Raw genomic sequence first — 20,837 nt, 5'->3', positions numbered from 1 at the left:
AACAGCCAGCTGGGCATGACAGCCATGCAGATAAGAGGTGTTGCCCGTTCTCTTGTCTTCCCTCTTGTCTTCCTGGGTTCAACCCCGCCGACGCACGATCATCAGCCCTTCGGCCAGTTGGTCATCTGCCAAGGTCTGACAACCAGCGAGGCGCGGATGCTTCTGCGGGGCTGCTGCTCCCAAGCGGTAGAGCTGGCACTGCCTTGCGCAACATGTGCCTTTAGGTGCGATGCGTGGAATCACTGCAGACGATCGCCCTGTTAATGAATCCACCTATGTCCGAGTGACCGCGCCACTGCTTAGATGCGCGATGGCCTAGCAGAGTTCTTGGCTGTCCCGAATACCTGCCCAGTCCGCGATTCTTGCTTCTCGTCGTGGTTCATCCAAAAGACTGCAGCTATGTTCGTAGCCATTCTGGCTTTGTGCGTTGCGATTACGACCCCTGTGTGGGCTCTGCTTGGGATCATTGCTACGAGGGTCAAATGCGTACAGACGTCCGACCAACAGCAGGACGATACGCAATCGAAGTCCAATCTCAATGCCGATCAGAATACGGCATCTTCGCATTTATCCTCTGATTTTGTTCTAGAGCGAAAACGTGTAGCGTTTGACGAGACGAAGCGCAGTCCCGCCACACCACCTCCCAAGAATGCGGCGCCTGAGAGAAAATGGCATTCAGATAAGGGGCTACAGCTAACGAAGCCAACTCCCACGTACCGTCCGAGGGGGTCCGTATCCCGCCGCAAGTTTGAGTCCCGTCCTGCCGAGTTTAACAATGCCGAGGTAATGGTTAGACAACTTGATACTCGTCCCGTCAGTCAAGAACGATTAGGAGCAATAGGAAGGGCATTTACACCGGGCTTATCCTAACTAAGAACTAATGCATCAAAGCGGATAATGCTTAGGAATTAAATAACGAAACGAACTTTAAGCTTACTTACGAATAGTAGCAGCCCTTAATAGGTCTATATTAGACGCTATTACAAGAGCACCAATTTCCTCCTTACCTCTTAGTACCCCTCAGCCAGCGAAGCCTTGTAACGGCTTGCTAGCAAATACTCTCTACCGGAGCGTATATAGAGGTATATATTTTATAACTTCTTAGAGCTACTGCACTATCGTCTACCCGCTTCGCTTGGATATATACCAGCATTCATCTATTAGGCGTACTCTATAGTAGCTCTCTTACATAATACTATGCCGGCTTTTAAGCACACCTAGATTAAATAAATCGGTAATATAGTAATAAACTGGCGAAGTACCTGCTCTGTAATAGAGATTCTACGCTAACGGCTGCGTGTGATGGCCATTGCCTCAAGGCCCGCGAAGTATAGACATCCGTTTCACGGCATTAATCCTCAATAGCTAGCGGTAAGGCTTAAACTAAAGGCTGGCTGTATCATTATCTTGCCATTCTAGCCCGTCTAGACGCTTTGCAGCAACTATTCTATTACAAAAGGTCTCTTTGTATCCAGACCCCATTCTAGTCTGCGCGGGAATTGATCATGACTCTATTTAATTAACGCCCAGATGGCACTCCTACGTAGAAATAAGGAATCGACGCCACGTTTATTCGTGCCTGCGGTATTATGTACCCACGCCGAAAACTATTAATCCTCGTAGTAGTGTTGCTATTTGCCTTGCTGCCTTGCCACTTCTTCCTCCTTTTCGCTAGACTAGTAGTCTTCTTTGTAAGACCATGTCGAATATTCCGCCTCTAGATAGCGATCCAGTCAACGCAAACATGCAGCCTGCGCATGGCACGCTTGTCCAGGACGGGCGATCTCTCGACGACCAAGAGTACCAGCGAGGTGATCCGGTGGCCATCGTCGAGAACGGCACAGAAGAGGATCTTACCGATGCGATTCATATTCTCAAATTCCGCACTAAGCAGCGTATGCTCGTGCCTTTGAATGTGTGTTTGACCCTCCACCACCGCCGCCACCAGAAGAAGCTCTCTCTGCTGACTTGCATGGGGCATTCCGGATCCAGAGGCACTAACGTTTCATGCTCGCACTACCAGCGATATCCATGAGAAATCTTCTCAAACACTCTATTTCTTGGTGACCGTCGTTTCCAAGCAGCGCCTTTCTTGACATGAGCTGGAGGGTGAGATAAGTGACTAGCACCAATCGGATTACTTCGGCGAATGGAGCGCTTCTGGGAGCGACGCTTGAGAGTGTTCTTTCGCGAGGAAGTATCGTGACAAAGCACACGCTCGTAGGGACGGTCACCTGTGTCTATTGAGCATTTGTGTCAGCTAGAGAATAAGCTACGTGGGTTAGTGGGTTATCACTCACGGAGCGGCAGATGGTCCTTCACGTGAAAGTAGGTCTTGGTCCGGTGAGGGCAAGAGAATCTGCCATGAGCACCAGACGCCGAGGCAAGCGCGATGGGCTGAGGACGGGAAAGAGCCATCGTGATCTGGGGCTGCATAGATTGAGTACCATACGCCTGGGTCAGGGGGGGAAATTGGGTCATCTGGTGGTGATGACCGTGAAGCTGCTGCTGCTGCGTGTCGTCCTGGGAGCGTGGAGTGTTGGGAGGAGTAGGGGGACCGGAAGGGCTGCTTTCGTACATGTCATACGAGGCCGCGGATGTCTGCGGTTGCGACGGCGTCGACATCTGGTGAGACAGCGAGAAGGTGGCATGCTGGACATAGTGAGGCGTCTCGGCGAAGGGCGACGGATAGGAGGATGAGATAGTGTCAAGACTGTTGAGTTGGTGCTGAGAAGCGTCCATGCTTTCCACGGCAGGGCTGTTGACCGGTTGTCGAGACATAAGGTGCACCAGGGAGTCAAGACGGATTTTAACACCTGTTTAAAGTTTGTCGAGGGTCTCGTAATAGTCCCTGGGCAATGACGGGCAAGTCGGTGATCCAGGCTAAAATGTTGCTGAGGACGAAAAGAAGTGCACACGCAAATGGAGGACAACCGGCGAGGGATGCAGGCTTGGATGAACCGCACTAAACATTGTCGTGAGGGGGGTCGAAATGGGACCATGAGCGTCGATGTTCCCATTTTTATCTTTTCCCCCCGTTTCTCTTGAAGCTGGGGAAAAAAAAAGCAAGCCTTGAAAACTGAAAACTGAAATCTGTCGGGTATCTGACACATCATAAAGATAAACCAAAAGAAAGGAGTGTGCGTGGGAGAAAGGGGGAATGTTGTCTATGCCAGGATGGTGTCGAGGATGTACCTCGTGAGACCTGTTAGGCCATGGCCTTCGGCGCTCGCCTACGAGGTAGAGGAGGCAAGAGGAGAAGAAATACAAGCCATCGTGCCTTCCAAGAGCAGGAATTCGAGGGCGATCTGGTCAGAACAGCGCAGCAATACAGTCAGCCTGTGTCATTCGAGTCTGTCCACTCCATATCCCTGATCGAACCCGATGCAGAAGCGGAATGAGGCGGTCAGAGTCGCTGCGGGCAGCATAGCTTGGCAAGGGGAAGATGCGAGAGCGATGGGCGACCGGAAGAGATGAGTGAAGTGCTCCATTGCCGACGAGAAGCGCAGGTGCTCTCACTGGAGTCCTGTTGGATGAAATCTATCGCGTGCCTCTCGCACTGCTCGGCGGATGGCAGGAAACGGCGTACCGAAGCAGGGGTGGGCGAGTACCCAACCATACCCACCAGCCACCCCGGTTCATCGCCATACGACGCTAGCGTGTGTGGCATCCTGGGCCTGGGGGTGTGCTGCAGCATCCCTGAGGATTCCGGGCGTGAACGCGGATGGTGGTGGTGGCGTGTGCACACTTCCTTGTCAGCCCGTTCGTAAGGGGTTCGAGGACACAGACACGGCGGGGTCGGTCTACACTCCACTAATCAATTAGGAGCACGAATTACCTTTCAGATAGCGCTAGTCACTGGCGCGCGGATCATAGGCCATTTCGACGACACCCCAAAGTTGGCGAGCGCAGTCCTCCAACAAGTTGGCGGTCTGCCCGGTTGTGACGGTCGTCAAGATGCAGGGGCCGCTGCTCCAAACCGGGTAGAAGCTGGCACTGCCTTGGAATGTTGGAATGAGCTCACGCTGTCCGCAGATACAAACATGCGCCTTTACGTGCGAAGCGTCGAATTCCTATGACGAAGCACCCCGTACACGGATCAAGCTAGATTCCACCCGTGTGGGATGGCCTAGACGAAGTCAAGCTGGCGCCCAACGCATGCATATGAACAATTGCTCAACGACACTACTCTCACCATCAATCTCCGATTGACGGGATAGGCTGCTGCGAGTACAAGTGACCGCGCCACTACTTCCATGCCCGGCGGCCCCTTTCTGCAAAAGTTTCTGCTTTCTCCGAACCCTTGCCCAGCCCGCTGATCACATTCCTCATCGTGGGCCGTCCTCAAGACTGCAGTCATGTTCGTGGCCATTCTGGCCCTGTGTGTTTCGACCCCAACTCTCCTGTGGGCTCTATTCAGGGTCATTGTTACGATGGACAAATATGTGAGTGCATATTAGACTTGGGACTGACCTTACTGATGTGTTCTCAGATCGAGCTGGCTAGTCGGACCGCCTGCAGGATCGTTCTCGGAAGCAGGGTGCTGTCGCTGGCGATGCACCTGGCGGCTCGGTATCCATCGTACTTGCGATTGATCCGTCCGTATGCTCTCATTAGCGGCGCGCTGGTCTCATACCTACTTTCATCGAGACCATATCGGTTCTCAAGGCCCAGCCACTTCTGCCTCATGCTCTGTATTTACTACACAGTGTGTCTATTGGCAACATTTCTTGCCAGTGTTTCAAGCATGCCCTTGGTATGTGCCCAGTAGTCCTCCTTGAACGCGCGCTGAACAATACTAGGCCGCGCTTTCTGGTGCCGAGACCCTCTCATGGGTAATTCTCGAAACCTACTTATGCCAACGCGACCACACGAGTTGATGAACCTTCCAAGTCTGTTGCGGCGTCTCGAAGGCCATACGGGCTTTGGTTTCGAGATCCGAATTCCAACTTATTTCCTCATCGCCAAAAAGCACGGCATTGGAGTAGCACTAGTATGCCGACAGGCCTATGGACATGCTAGTCCGAGCGTATGTGAGAAGTAAGATCCTTGGAAGCTTCTATGCCACTCTGGGCTGCTTTGCTGTCTCTGAGTAGCATCCTATCCGTATGTATCACACCTGGTCTCCTTCAAGTTGAGCGGGACGGGCTCGACTCGATCACATCGTAGAATTGATCGCTAGGATCGACAAGTCCAGAAGGGTGCTTCGCTTCGGCAATAGATGGTAGTTCGAGGGGGACGCCTGTGTAGTCGCCGTGCTTGTCGTCCGTGCCGAGCTTCTTCCGAGTCAATTCTTCTTCTTTGTCCTACCAGGCAACGGAATTCGTCGTCACACCCTCCCATAAGGCTGCGATTCATTGGATGACAGTCTTGGATACGGATCACTGCCCCAACAGAATGGGGGATTGAATCTGTTCCGCGATCCCAAGTTCGGCGTGCAGCCTTTGCCTCCGGTAGCAAACTCGGAAATGTCATCGAAGATAATGCTCAACCGCCGGCCCTGTTGGTATTGTACATAGACGTCAGGCTTCAATTCGTTTGCGTTCTTGCTAGCCATTTCCACTTCGTTTTGTGGTGAGCCGACTGTCGGTGAAAAGCCATGAGTCGAGGAGTCATGGGAGCCGGCTTGCTGGTGAATTGGCCGGGGATTCCGTCGCCCGTCCCAATCGCCGCCACGCCCATCTCGTCGAATGCCCAAAGGATCAACTCTACTCTGCCTAGAACCTCCATCTCTATATTCGGAGTTGATTTGAGTGAGACACTGATCTATGCCTTTCAGGTATATGACATAATTGGACGCCACGCTGAAGTAAGGTGTAGCCTTTGTCAGTGCCTGGTAAGTAGTGGTGGTTGGCTGCCAGTTGTCGGACATCGGTCTCGACTTCCGCCTTGCGACTTCCTGCTCACTGAACATGTGATTCTGAGTATCCATATGGGGATAGTGCGCTGCGTATATCTCGACAAAGGCTGCTTGCCTGATGGCGAATAAGACCAACGACGAATAGGGCAGTCTGTCCCGACATAACGTAATAAGGTCGACGATTTCCCTACTAGCCTTAAAGATCTGCTCTGCGCTTCGCTTCCAATGGCCATCGGGAGCAGCGCCAGGGTCAAATCCGAGCTCCGCCATCGGGCCCATCGGCCTGGCGCAGTTGATGGCGATAAAGGGGATATATTCGCGATGCAGCACGATTCTGCAGAGAGCAGCCAGCATATTAAATGACACGTATATGCTGTTAGAGTGTCTCCAGAAGTTCGAGGTGGACCATGTGAAGCATTCCGGAAGTCCTGTGTAGAAGGTGTCTATCTCCTGACTGAGCTGGTAGAAGGTCGACTTTTCGTCCCATGGCGGCGTCCCTTCTTCCTTTCCAGTGTCGCGTCCGCCCAAAATGCTGTATTTGGAGATGTCGCCCCAGACTTTGATCAGGTCGACGAATCGGCCGAGAACGCTATCTTCGAATACTTCCTCGATTCCTTGTCCCACAGGCCGCGGTGTTCGAATGAGAATGCTGCCACCCAAGTTGAAGGCTTCGTCGCTGCACGGCAGCTGCTTTGGAAGGTCGTGAGCTTGAATAGCGGGTACTCGGCCAGATGCGCAACATACAAGCTGACAGAGGATGAAGCAACTGAACATAGTGCGGCGCCTCGACTCCTGGTCTTGCCAACAACGCGAGGGCACTTGTGCAGATCCGAGTTTCATAATTTGAGCCATCCGCGTGGCGAGGTCAACGTACATCCATGCAGCCAGGCCGCCATCCGGCCGACTCCATTTATACAAGCTAAGCATGAGAAAAGCTTGGACTCGAACGACAGTAGCCGATGTTATGGCTGATTCGACTTCTCCCAGTGCCTTTGTAAGAGCATTTGCGAAGTACTCTAATGCTACTGATGGCTGCAGCCTGTGTAGAGCACCGCAAAACCTTGGGCCCGCGATCTTGTGGTGTGTAATGTGTGCGACATGTTCGATCAAGTCGGGATGAAATCTTGCAGTGAGAGCCAGAATGCCCAATAGGGCCAGATTCGATTCGTTTGACGGCTTCTCGTTGTCTTTGTCGTGAATGATGCCCTTGAGAGTTGGGAGATGCAAAAACGAGAGTTCGGTGGCGAAGTGCAATTGATAGAGGTCAAAGAGTTGGTGCCAAACGTCAACAGTGAGATAGGGTGCCGAAATAATATTCTGATCAAACTCAGTGACTGTGATCTCATCGGAGAGCGTCGTGTCTTCGAGACTCCTCGCTCGCTCCCGCTTGTTGCCGACTTTACTGTCTCCTTCTTGCACAGTGAGAGGCTCTAATGTTGTCGAGTCGCGAAACTCACACTCGTGTCCAGCCCCGATGTCAGGTGCACCAGTGTCGTCGTTGGGAATGAACGAAATGTGAAGTGAGCCAGTCGTCGGGGTCTGATTCATTGGGTGGCAAAACCATGATGCCACTGTGGGAAGGCTTGGTGACGGTTTGACTCTGTCAGGAATCGCAGAAGACGCATACAACTGGGCGCAATGACCTTGACGGGAGACTCGGTGCATATTCGATTATTGACGGTCTCTCCACCTATAGAAGCCGTGCTGCGTCAGAATGATGATGCTTTGGACCAATCGACTTGGTCTGAAAAGGGCAAGACACTCGGCGTTGAACGGCGATGTTCTTTTTGAAGCAAAGCTTGACGAGGGGTAGCATTTGGTACTGGTCGTTGGCCTGCGGCTGAGTTCCTGAACGAAGTCGAAACTGACAGACAGCCAAGCCTCAATGGCTGTGTGTCGATGGAGAGCACCAGAAGAAGTTTCAGCGATGGTGACTGAAGCTGAGAAGTCTAGATCGATTGAGTATGCTTTGTCGGAGAGAGTTACTCTGCTGGAAAGAAATGAACTGAGGGCAAGACGAGGGAATTAGCAAAAAGACGAGACGAGCGCTTATGCTTTTACAAGATAGTGACCGGGAAGGGTGGACTTGTCTGGCTGCCGTGCCCCGGTCCTTTATCAGATGTGTGCCCGCGTGCTTCTCCACGGACCGAGAACCAGCTGTCACAGTGACGGTGGTGAAATTTAATGTGTAAGACTCCAGAGAGCAACACATCGTAGGCTATTACGATCAACGGCAACGGGCCAGCTCGGGGGCTATTGCAAAGGCGGAGAGAAGACACATCGATTGAGAGTCTCTGCTGAAAATGAAGGGTTGCAATGCTTGTCCTGTGACCTATGGCGTGCCTTGTTCATCAAGTGAACGAGGAGACGTGACCAGACGCGGAAGGCCAGGAGGATCTCTACAAGCGTGGCTATGGTATGCGGCCAGAATAGGAGGATGGGTGGATGGATCCAGGACGGCGAGAGAAGATATCAGGACAGCTGTCTATAGCTGCTAGGGACCCTGTCCCTTGTAATTACGGTACAACGACCAAGTCAGAGAAAGACGACATTGATCTCACAGCGTGCTGGTCGCTCGCACACTTAGAGAGAAGCCCTCCATGGACGAAAGTACTCTTCAGTATATCTCCAAGAACTGTCTGCGTCGCCAACGAGCCCAACTGGGACGCTTGCGGCTAGGCGCACTCGCTACCAAGGCTCGGATCCCAGCTCTCGAAGATGTCATGCCGGTGCCGTGCCCGAGTGCGCGCGCTTTTCACGCCGTATCCCTGAGGGAGGCCCGAAGCCTCGACCCTCTGTCGTCAGAAAGTGGTGGCAAGGCGGGCGCGTTCTGAGTTAGCCCAACGCCCGCAGTCCCGCCACTTGACTCAAGCACCGGGCATGCTGTGTGCGAATAAACGGAAACCCACCTACCTCCGTATGTCGCGTGTTTGTTCGTCCGTTGTTCTGCCAGGTAACGCATTGATCCGTCACAATCTCTCACGACGCGGCGGCTGATCAGAGTACAGCCTAACATTCATTCCCCTCTTTCTCGGGAAAGGTGCTAATTGTGAGCCTTGTCATGGCCTGCCCAGCATAAACTAGAGTTGCTAGTTTCGTAGTTGTCATCGCCCTATGTAGCATCATGGAGCAAAGTCTCCCTAGGCTGATCAAGGCCGGTATCCCAGCTTCGAGGCACAGCGGGGATGAAGCATCGTGTTCTGTTGAAAGGGCCGTTCAGAGTTATCCGCAGACGGTCATCTTGACAATGGCGTTGGCACCAACAAGGATGGATTGGCACAAAACAGAAACGCTTGCGAACTCGGGATGGACTGCTCACTGGGATCCCTGCCAGCATTGACGATGACCGTGTTTGATTACTCCAGCTCTCGCTAGGCGAAACCAGCTTGCACCGCGGCGGCGGAGGGCTCTCTGTCAGGACTTGGCGGAATCAAGTAATCAAGACTCTGAAAAATAATGGCCCACAACTTGGGTATTGCCTGTCAGCCGGGTGGGGTGGGGTGGGAATGGGTGGATGTGGCATTGCTCTATCCGTAATGGGCATGGCTCGATTGGTATGCTGCAGGCAGAGCCCAGAATGTTGGGTGTGTACAGGGGTTATGTTGCGCACAGTAGAACCGCGGCCACGCACGCCCCTTCGATTACACACTACGTACCATTCCCTGCACTCTTGCACGCCCCAGTGTCTGATGGCTGCTGACACCAGGGCGTGCTAGGCGTGTCTCCGTGTGCACCCATGCTATGTACTCCTGGTGTATGTCCGAAATCGTTTCGCCCTACGCAGTATGACCCAACACCATTTCCAGCATGGTGGGCCCACCTCGACGATTTCGCTACCCACAAGCCTGTCGGGCACTGACCAATGATCAAAGCTACCTGTACACGGTAAACAAGCTCCAACGCCTCATCCCTCCGTGCCCCACAGCTTTTCTTAATTGGTCCATCACATCTGCTTGACGATGTTTGTCGTCGCAAAACCACACCACATATTGCAACATTGGCAGATGTTAGTTTAGCGCCAACCAAACGGCATCTAACCTAGCAGGCTGCCATGAAGTTGCTCTTCACTGGTGATCCTTGGACTTTGCAGGAACCTGACAATCGGGAAGGCTAGCGTCTCCTCGTCGAAGCGAAGTGTATGCCAGGCGCCAGACCAGTCATACGCCGTAGGACGTGCATCACACTGGCAGCGTACATGTACCAAGGCAACAACAGCGCGGCATAGCGAAACACATACAGATGCTCTCAGGTCGAAGAGAGAAGAGACAGTGCGGTGGGTAACCCGAGGAGTATATGCGTACAGCGCCGTGGACAAGCCGAGAGACGCTTGCTGGCGACACAACGACGCCGGATGGTAGCACATCCAACGCTCAGCTATCATAGAGCTTATCGGCATTCTTGACGCTACCACCTCGGAACACTCGACTCTCGCTTCAGCGTTGATGGCGTGGCGGAGGCTTCAATGGCTTCAATGCTGTCTGCAGGAGGTACCCGGCTCCATTATCTCCTTCGATACCCTTCTCACTATTTCTAGAGAGATGACACCGTCACCATCAATGACGGCAAGCACGAAAGAAGTAGACCTCTGTTTGGCAGAATCATATTCTGCTTTAGCGTTGAACAACCCCATGGTCAAGTCTTGAGGCGAGTGCTATCCAAAAGACCGAAAGAGGGAGGGGGAACTAAATCTCAACCACGGCTGGTCCGCAGGCATGGTTCGCCAGAGAAGAGCCGCATATAAGGCGTCCATACAAATGCCCCAAGTGTGCATCGAGCTCCGCAGGGGGTATGAGCGTGAATACAGGACACAGGACGGAATGGGTCGCCCACCCGCTGTCAACCGCCTCGCCGTTGCCTTCGCCCAGGAAGGCTCAATATAGGATGTCATGAAGGATTCGAATAACCTCCGCTTGGAGACCAGTACTTAATTACTCACAGACCGACGGCATTGCACCCCAGCAGAACAGCGGAATTCCACAGCATATAGGTATCTAGGGCCTTCTTGTTCAATTGCTGGTTTCTCGTCTCCAGAATCTGATCGGCCCAAAACACGTTCTGGAATCTCTTTAGCCCGAAGCACTCACGCCCGTTCTCTCCCTGCACGGATTCTGGCATCACACACGCGGAAACATCAAACATGACTCGCAATTCGCGTGGGATGGGTCTCGACCTTTCGAAGCGAGGTACCAATGACAGAAAGTGCGCATATTGTAATGATTATACATTTCCTGTAAACCCCACGAAAAGCGATGTGGTGCGTCATTTCCAGGACTTCGGCCATGAGAAGCACGGCAGCGACCAAAACGAGCTAGTTGAGAGGACATGGTTACAGTAAGAATGTTGGTCACCGAGCCGCTTGTGTCGATTCTGACGTTTACTTGCTTAGATTCAAAGGCCACCAGCGAATGACGCCGTCCTCAAGCTCATCGCAACCTCCGCCCGAACCAAGTGCATCAAAACTAGAAGCTATAGACAAGGACGACCCGAGTGTCCATGATTCTGTGGCCGGCCATCGGGAACAAGGGGCCATTAGTCCATCTTCGGAAAAGAATGAATGGAAGGAGAGCGATCAGAGGTCTTCACAACCAAAGCGCAGCCGTGCAAGAATGCCAAACCAAAACTCTGGTGTTTGCCGAGCGGAAGATAGTGATCTCCAAAGAGACCCGGCGCACAAGGCCGGTAGGCTATGGACCCCTGAGGAGGGTGCGTCTACTCCCCGGCGGACCGATGTCGGGCGATCGAGGGAGAAAGATGGCGCAGACCATCCCCGAGCAGATTCCAATCGGTCGTTCGAGCGCCCGCGTTCCTCGGACTTTGACAATACTGAGGTACTTATCAAGCAGCCAGAAACGCGCCCTATCAGCCAAGAAAAACTTGTTGCTGAGGTGAAGGGTATCTACGCTGGACTTGTCATGGTCGAGTCAAAGTGTATCGAGGTCGACAACGCTCAAAGTTCAAATAACGAGACCAATCCCAAGCTGAACCATGAGCAGTGGCAGGCATTGGTTGCTTTACACCGAAATCTGCTACACGAACACCATGATTTCTTCCTTGCTTCGCAGCATCCCTCTGCAAGTCCAGCATTGCGAGGGCTCGCGAGCAAGTACGCAATGCCGGCGCGCATGTGGAGGCATGGGATCCATACATTCTTGGAGCTTTTGCGTCATCGTCTGCCCGCCTCGCGCGAACATATGCTCACGTTCATTCATTTAGCGTACTCCATGATGGATCTGTTGTATGAGGCTGTTCCAGCTTTTGAAGACACTTGGATTGAATGCCTCGGCGACTTGGGCCGCTATCGGTTAGTAAACTCAAGACAAGACATCGTTGCCGATCTTCTTGCTGCACACATATTGACTCTTATCACAGTATGGCTATCGAAGATGATGATCTCGAGAATAGAGAGGTCTGGACCTCAGTCTCGCGCCATTGGTACTCAAAGGCTAGTGACAAGGCTCCTCAGACGGGTCGTCTCTACCACCACCTCGCTATTTTGGCTCGTCCCAATGCCCTCCAGCAGCTCTTCTACTACACAAAGTCTCTCTGCGTGCCAGTTCCCTTCCTGTCTGCTCGCGAGTCAATCATGGCTCTGTTCGACCCGCACCTCCATGGCACCCAGACGAGGCTGCAGGACATTGACGCAACCTTTGTGCGCGCTCATGCAATCCTCTTTTCGGGCAAGAACGCCGATCAACTCTCATCGTCTATCAACGAATTCATCGACAGCTTAAACAATCACATCGAACGTCACACTCATCGCTGGCTGGATAGCGCATACTACATTTCTATCGCCTTGGGTTGCTCACTGCTCGAATATGGCAGCGAGAGCAATCCCATTCTAAGAGCCATCAAATCAGGCCGAGCCGAAGACGCAGACGTCCCAATGGAAAGGGCTGAGACTGTTGCCGCTCCGACACAGAAGTTCCTGGACGCTCTGGATTTTGCAGCCCGTACTCATAACATCGTGCTAAACCGGTCCGACGACGACAACATCCGACCTTACCTGCATGTCACTCTCTCGCTCCTCCACCACCTGTCCCAGTACCCTGCAGCAATGGGACTGGTAGAGAAGAAGATGCCTTGGAAGCTCATCGCTTTGATCCTCAACACTATCAAGTCCAAGGATATACCTACTGAGGCAATCAAGATCATTGAGTCAGAAGACTTCCCCCGGCCAGATAAGGGTGACCCTCTTCCCCTGCCGGACGACTTCGCGCAGCGGGGCCTCCTGTGGGTTGATAAGTACTATCCTAGCGATTGGTTCACAGCCACAAAGTTGGATGACGATGAGAGGTATTGGGAGTCCCGGTCCATGATGTACGAGCGCTCGATCCGCTGCGTTTGGCTAGGTTGTCGACTAGCAGCATCGGGCAAGTGGTTGACCTACAGAGAGGGGCAATTTAGGGCTACTTCCGAAGCAAGCAAAATGAGTCTTGGACGGTCGCCGTGGAAGTTGTAAGGCGTTCTCGGCACGTGGCTTATTTGATTGAATTCCATAGAGCACAGGATTTTTACAGAGTCAAGTGGATTTATGTTTCGTTTCACATTCTTGCTGTTTGAATAGATCAATCTTGGTAAAGTTCCACGCAGAGCTATTCATGATATCATCCCAAACATAGCTCGTGCAATAAGATCAGTAGACGGTCCTAGGAAGGGCACCGTCTCAAACTCAAGCTCCATCCATGTCGGTCTTGCGTGTCAGTTAAGCTCTGACCGAACTTCCCAGGCCTTGTAGTTTGTGGGTGTCATCCTTATGTGGGACGAGACTATACACAGGCGGAAAAGCGTTAAGCTAAGGCGGGTGTGATGAAATTTTGATCGAGGCTCTACAATTCGAAGAGGAAGAGCTGCTGATGGGCCAAGGACTGACCACGCGTTTCGCACTTGTGGTGGAAGCAGTGAGGCGGAGGGTCACGTGGTTCTATTACGTGAAAGAAAACGCGTAAGGACTGACGAGTATGCTGTCACACCAAGATCGCCAGATGATGCGAGCCCATTAAGACGAGCTGCTTTGGTTAAGTTGAGCGCTACCTGCAGCAGGATCCAATGCATTCTTGGATTCACCACCATCAAGCACTGCAAATGATGTCTTGATGAACGTGTATAAGGCGAGGACTTGCTCTCTTCATCTTGAAAACTTGGGTAAGCCGAGCCCTCTTCTGATGCGATCACGTGATGGGTGGTGAGACAGAGACGGTCGAGCCGCCTGCGTAATCAAAGACAGCCAAAGATTCACTCATGTCACGGCTCCGTCAAACAGGTGAATATGCGAATTTTCGTTTGAGCAGCGATTAACAGGCTGGTTTCACTTGCATGTATCGATAAGTCCGGCGAATTAATGGCTATGAGCTGTGATTCCCGTATACTTGCACTGACTTTTGCCCACCGAATTTTTCGCCCTGAATCCGGACGCTTGTCTGATGACACGTGCGTTCCATCAACACCAACACGCCGAATATTGTTTCGGAAGCCGTGCTGTAGGAGGCATTCGCGCGAAGGCTCTACGTCTTGGCCACGACGGGACTATATCTCTCCAGTCCGGTACGACCATGCGGCTGGACAGGTTGCACATCCAGCATTCTTTTCAGCAGCATCGATTGCTTCTTTTTATAGAGAGCAGCACGATGCAGTATGCACTATCCTCATCGTTGAGAAAACCCACAATGATGTCCATGGTCTTACCGTCGCTTGCCTATCTAGAACAGCGACATCAGAGGTTTTGGTTCATTTTCGGCCCCCAAGGATACTGCCAGGAGGGCGGTGGCAGCATTATCTAATCAGTTCGAGTGACTGCCGAGAGCATGGGAAGCGTCACATGGCACGCGCTGATATTGCTCCTTCAACAGATCTGCAAGGACGTCCATGGCTGTGACGTATGGAGGCCGGAAGCTGTGGTTGATTCCGTTAAATGTCCGGAGACGTCGTACATCAAGTGCCACGATAATCAAGAAAAGTCGTCCAGGTCTGCAAGTTGGTAGCCCATCTCATCATCAGCTGTCTGCCCCTCTTCGAGAACATGGTAATTGCGGACTAGCCATTCGTGGAATCAGACTCCTGCGCAAGCCACCGCCACGCCTCGTTCTGGTTGTTTGCCCTGAGAAGAGAGCATCATGCGTGTGAACGGCATCAATGACGGATGATTTTTGTCAAATCTTCCAGTCAAACTGACGCCCCTCGTTACGGTGGGGCAGGCGTGCGAGCATCAACGAACATTCCCTCCTGTATTCGCGAATAGAAATGTGGGTTCGCCTATTTTCTCTTATAAACGATTCTCGGCGACGGGTTGCATCGGGCTGGTTTTAAAGGCCTTGCACGGGTTTGCCTGATGTCCCAATTTGCTTGTAAATCATCTCAGCTTCGTGTTCATTGGCGCTACCGATCGATTTGATGCAGTCCTTGTAGGAGGCATTTTCAGCCTCCCGTTGCTCGACTTCCTGCTTCTGCGCCGCTATTGTGTCACCATCTGGGATCAAGTGGCAGTGAGGGTTGACAGTCTCATTCGGGTTGGTCTCAAAGCCTGGTTGTTGCTGCTCGACATGAAGAAGGTTGTGGCCCTACAAAACCTAGTGTTAGACCTTCTCTTAGGGGAATGGCCAGATGATGAGCGGCTCGGGGACGTGTCTGGTTGCATGACTGCCCTCCGAGCGTGGGAGGGGCGAGTTTGCCTTTCACTCGAGGTCCCATGTTGATGAGTCGACTCGGTTCATTGATCTATTACGGAGCAGTTGGTTGATGCAAATCCGTCATGGGCGGCGCAATACTCAAACGACAGGGTGGATTGACTGTATGTGAAGGATGGATGACTGGTTTCTCGAGTTTTCGTGGGTTTCCGGAGCAGGAGATATCCTGGGAACACTGCCTGCTGGACCTGACGCACACGTCGGTCTACCTTCCCTGCTGGTCTGACTGAGAGGCTTGCTTTTCGAATCACCGGATGTCCCGCGACCGGTCAAGAACAGCCAGATTAGGCCTGAACTACGCATCCCAGTGGCCGTCTGTGCAGGTCCTCTTGGGAAGGGTCAGGCCTGAGAAGCCTTCACACGATGTAAGCAGATGCTGCAAGGAGCTCTCAGAGACCTTGCTAGCCCGGAGGAAGGACAAGTCATCGAATGATCGAACGTAAATTGCGTCAAGTGCGAGATGTCTTCGAAGTTCACCCGCATTGTCACGTTCCCAGCGGTGATCACGGCATGGCTCCTACGGATACACCGACAATGAATTACTGGCGTGGCCTGAAGGGCGGCCCTGTGCCAGGCCCCGGAACAGGGAACGATCCCTTGTCGACTTCACGGAGCCTAACAACCTCCCGAAGGTATCGATTCACTTCCATGCAGGTCCTGGCGGCCGTAGTCGCCCGGCGGTGTTCATTACATTGTGCGGGTAACGCAGGGAGAAGGAAGGAGAGAAGCTTCCCGGGATCAAGCACTCTCCAAGACAGGCAGTGGTTTCGCGTGTTTCCCGCCGGGCGACACTTGACAGGTCAACTAGAGCGGAGCTGCACGGAAGAGGTAGCTGACCTGGGGAAGATGAATCACTCACGGGCTGTAAAGAAGTCGCCGGACCCTGGCAGGCTCGTTCCGGCGGAGAGCAGGGAAGGGGACCTGACAGGGATTGGCGCGTCGTTGGCAAACAACCACATGATTAGGTGCGATCTGGCTTGCTAGGCAATGTGTGATTGGTGGCCTGCCACGCGCAGCGGCCCCTGTTGCGGCGCCAAAGCCACCCGATTCGGGGTGCTTGGAAGGCGAGCAGGCGGTACCGGCACCCTTGTCCGTGGAAAGTCGGGGGCGTGTCGCGACTTCCAGGCTCAGTGTTACGTACACTGTACTTGGTTGTGTGTTTAAGGACGCCCCACTTGACTTGCAGCAAAGAGATTGACCCCAGCACACACCGGCTCTACGATGCCCCATTTCGGTGGAGTTTATGGGTGCACTGTGGTACTCCTCTTTGCGTACCCGCTCCAGCTCTTTCTTTGCCTGTTTTGACCCGTAGATTCAACCTTGTCTATGCTGCGTACATCAAGAGGTAGACCGTTCGAATAAACCGGCTCTGAGGCAGAAATCGTAGCAATCTTCGGCTTCTCCAAGGTTTCAGATCATGAAAGTCATGTATAGCCAGAAAGCAAATGATCACATAGATCCTAATACGTCCTTCACTGGAAAGCGGTTGACTGTACAATAACCGCATCTTAGGATCTCACATTTCCAACAATACATGGTACCTATCTCCATTCCTCCATTACCGCATCTGCACTGATGTTATATGTCAGTCCTTGTCGGCGGGTGTCTTGTCTCCAGGCACTCACACAAGTCCAGATCGCTGCGGTTCTTCGTTTTGGTCCCCACGTTTGGTTCTGCCCAGGCACCATGGCGAATGCCTGGTCGAGTATCTGGGCTTCTGGTTTTAGCTAAGCGTTGCTCAAGTTGGGATTACCGTGGCTGCGTACGATGAGAAGGGGGCATTGCCATTGTGGAGTTTGGCAAACTGCTCAGATATGTGATCTTCATCCTATGATCCTCAGCTTTGCGCTGATAGCATTCGGGAAATGGTATTTTAAACTTGTCAGCTGCTGCTGCTAAATAGTGGCCAGTTTCGCCTTTGAAGACGGCTTCACAGATACTGGGTGCGCCTTTGCGTCTTCTATATAGGCCCTTGGTCAAAACATGGCCTTAGTTTCGAGATCCATACGAAAGACAGCAGGCTTGGAAGTACTAATAGATATCCAACCGCGGCCTAGTGCAAGACGCCGTCAGTCAATCAACGCTGTAGGCACGTCAGCGCCGGCAGGCTTGATCCGCGTGTGATGGGCGCGAAAGAGACAGAGTGGAAGCGCCTAAGGCCCTGAGAGGCCCAGGTGACCCGTCCCAACATGTTTTGGTCCACTCAGAAGTGGAATGGGCGAGATCTAGACTAGTGGTATGCTCGCCCTCACACCCCATCTCCAAACGGTTACCGAGTCCTGTGCCAGGCCAAGATGTAGCATTGCAGGAAAACGCACTAGGGTTCGGAGGACACAAGTCGGACAAGGTGCAGCTAAGGTCAAATCATTGATGCGTCGTCAGATATGCAATAGAGGAGACCTTCATAGCTTGGTTAGAGTGCCAAGTAATCGACGTGTTTTGTAATCATCGACGGCTATATCCGGCAGCTCAGCCTCCCAATAAAGTTGGCCATGGTCCTCACGCATTGCACGTCTTTGCTTCCTTCGCCTGCCGGACATTGCCCCATTTGCTCACCGACTGTGTCAATGGACCCCAGCTGTATCACAACTGGCTTCCATCGCAACACACATTGCGCCGGTTGAAATTGAAGCTACAAGGGCCAAGAAGACCAACAATGGATGGAATGCCAGATGCAGGCGCACGTGAGTTCGGGGCAGGCTTGCCAACAAGTGCTAGCCTCTGTCGATCCCTGGTGACTAACCATGCCGCGCGCGGCCTCGGAGCATGGATGGAGCATGGATCCAGATGCTGATGAGTATTATTTCCTATCACCCTTCACCTTTCACCTTTAGCTGCCGGCTCCACGAAGCGCCTGTATGCCCTTACCCTTGTCTGTAATCCTGGCCTTGACGGGCGAACATGGTTCCTCGCAGGTGGCTGAGCTTCCCTGTATCCGACGCAGACTCACCAACAATTCCCCAACCAGGAGCCCCTTGGACAAACACACTGCTCTTGTAGACAGTCGGTGAATGTATCATCTCATCAGACGGTCGTGTCTCTATTACCAGCCCAGAAGCAAGCCTGAAGGCTTCTCCCCCACTACACAGCAACGCCAGTCGAACACTGGCCAGAGTCCAGACCTACTTCCCGAAGTGTTTGGCCGTCGTTTGGATACACGGCTTTGAGGCGATGACTTGATCAGCCGAGCCTTGGCTGCGACCCGAGATAGTCTTACGTTTTCTTTTGGACCGCTACCGACCGTGGAGCGTCTCATTAGCCTTGTAGAGCGATGGCGACAAAGTCGTCGAAAGATGGGACATTCAGCGACACATGCGGCGATTTCGAGTCGGATGTGCGCAGGAAGAACGAATCTTGAAACACGGGGGTAGGTAAATGGACACACAGTAGTCAATGTGAGCCGCCTGCTGCTCCCCAACCTTTCCGTGATAACTCGCCTTTGTCAGGACAACTTCGTCAACGACCCTGTAACTCCAACAAGTACTGCCATCCACGAAACTACATCTTGGCGAGCATACTACCCCTACGCGACCAAAGCCATGCACGCCGCCTGAACATCGTTATTTCGGCTGCATTGGCAACCTCTTGGACTAATGCAGCGGAGCCTGGCATGTACTAAGACAACAAAGTCGGTGAATAGATGACGTGGAGTTGTTTTTCGCAGGTCAAAGAACCAAATTCCTACAGCGATGTGCGATGAACACAGGCCAAGCCAGACACCTTCTTACTGCCCAATTCTTTAAAGTCCGTAGAGATCCCGCCGAAGTATCTCAAGTTTAAAGACCCATCATCTCGCAAATCCTTTGGCATTTGGTTTGACCCACAAAACCACCAAATAAGCCAGACACATGGAGGATGTCTTATCCAAGTATCCTCCCGACGAGGACCTCATCCAGAGGATGGAAAAGGAGATTCAGGCTAGGTAAGCACACTACGTGGAATAGCGCTCTTCAGGAGTGGCTCAGTTAATGCCACTCTAGAGAAACGTCAGAGCCCATCGCTTGGCTGACCTGGAGCGCGAGACTTTCATTTAAGCACCAAGACTGGCATGCTCTGCAGAACATCGCGCAGGAGTTCTATTGCCGTGTGGAATCAAGACTATCTGCCTGGGCGTATATCGTTGTTTCCAGAAATATGCTCTCGAAGTTCAGCAGAGGGAGCGATGAAATGCTTTCTATCACCAGTCAGTTAGGACTCGTTCTCAAAAACACCGACAATACAAGCGACAGGGAAAATGCTCGACTCCTTCTGCAGGAAGTCATTGACCAAACCAACACCCCTTCACTAGTCTGCCAAGCTCGCATGAACCTCGGCTACTATCAGATGGATGATAAAAAGTATCGGGAAGCCAGACGGGAGTTTGAGAGAGTCTTGACAATGTCAGGCAACTCGACGACGACGCTTAGCAACATCTACCTAGCTCTTGCCAAAATCTCGACACAAGAGAGAAATCTTGATGAAGCCGAAAGGTTGTTCAACTTGTGGTTGGAGGTCTCCTCACGTATCGATGGGGAAGGAAGGGTCACCCGACTCGGGGTCATGGCCACGTACCTTGAGTTCCTCAACGCCAGGAATGAACAGGCCAGGGGTAGTCAGGTCGGCTGGTTCAGGGCATTGGCCTCGTACTTCCCTTTTCGACACATCATCATGAGAAGAGCGGATTTGAAGGTTGATGATTGCCCCGGCCAGCACCTCAACTTGGCAAAAGCGACTGATCGAGTCTTTGAGTTGCGGAACATAAACGAAACCATTTGCTCTGCAGGGGATTGGATGACACGTTATTACGTTCCATTAGTCAGGAGGTACGATGATGTAATGCGAGAATTGCGACATGACCTGGAGGTCCTCAGCAAAACGGAAGAGAATTCCAAGTTCTGTAACATACTGACAGAAATCACGGGAGACTTTGACCAGTTTGTTGAGACACGTCATCCATGATGTACGCCTAGAAGATTCACTCAGGCAAAACCTGCACAAATAGCTATCATTAGTCGGGAAAATAGAAGGTTGTTCGCAGTCTTGACTGTGCCATCGTTTTCCCTAGCGCAAGGCCCGTTCAGCGATATCGGCAAGTCCCAGTTGCGGTGCATCGCCGACTTGCATGTCCTAATTCCGTCCTCCATCACACAACCACATGGCCCAGTGTTATCCAGTGCCACGGTGAAGTTTCGTTTTCTTCCGAGGGTCTGGCGATCGAAGCAAGGCATTCCCAGCCTTCATTGGAGCTTGCTTTGACTGCATTGAGTTGCTCCGCTTTCCTCAGTTCCGGCGGCCTGGCGATTAGCTATCTGCTTCTA

At 52.5% G+C, this 20,837-nt stretch overlaps 4 protein-coding genes across 4 annotated transcripts; 2 read left to right on the top strand and 2 right to left on the bottom strand.

Moving 5' to 3' along the window:
* Positions 1–2,292: 2,292 nt before the first annotated feature.
* Positions 2,293–2,781, bottom strand: CTAM01_16577 (uncharacterized protein; the record flags this gene model as incomplete). Its single annotated transcript, XM_060532570.1, has 1 exon — positions 2,293–2,781. One exon carries the CDS (start codon positions 2,779–2,781, stop codon positions 2,293–2,295), a length of 489 nt encoding a protein of 162 aa, XP_060372853.1.
* Positions 2,782–5,129: 2,348 nt separating this feature from the next.
* Positions 5,130–7,408, bottom strand: CTAM01_16576 (fungal specific transcription factor; the record flags this gene model as incomplete). Its single annotated transcript, XM_060532569.1, has 3 exons — positions 5,130–5,276; positions 5,336–6,550; positions 6,605–7,408. 3 exons carry the CDS (start codon positions 7,406–7,408, stop codon positions 5,130–5,132), a joined length of 2,166 nt encoding a protein of 721 aa, XP_060372852.1.
* Positions 7,409–10,997: 3,589 nt separating this feature from the next.
* Positions 10,998–13,319, top strand: CTAM01_16575 (uncharacterized protein; the record flags this gene model as incomplete). The annotated part of the gene is made up of 3 exons (XM_060532568.1): positions 10,998–11,191; positions 11,247–12,161; positions 12,230–13,319. 3 exons carry the CDS (start codon positions 10,998–11,000, stop codon positions 13,317–13,319), a joined length of 2,199 nt encoding a protein of 732 aa, XP_060372851.1.
* Positions 13,320–19,388: 6,069 nt separating this feature from the next.
* Positions 19,389–20,478, top strand: CTAM01_16574 (uncharacterized protein; the record flags this gene model as incomplete). The annotated part of the gene is made up of 2 exons (XM_060532567.1): positions 19,389–19,462; positions 19,764–20,478. The coding sequence occupies 2 exons, from the start codon at positions 19,389–19,391 to the stop codon at positions 20,476–20,478; spliced, it is 789 nt and encodes a 262-aa protein (XP_060372850.1).
* Positions 20,479–20,837: the final 359 nt, after the last annotated feature.

This window comes from Colletotrichum tamarilloi (assembly GCF_030869305.1).
Source record: "Colletotrichum tamarilloi strain Tom-12 chromosome Unknown Scaffold_237.1, whole genome shotgun sequence".
Taxonomy (NCBI): domain Eukaryota; kingdom Fungi; phylum Ascomycota; class Sordariomycetes; order Glomerellales; family Glomerellaceae; genus Colletotrichum; species Colletotrichum tamarilloi.
This window is presented reverse-complemented; position numbering and strand designations above follow the sequence as displayed.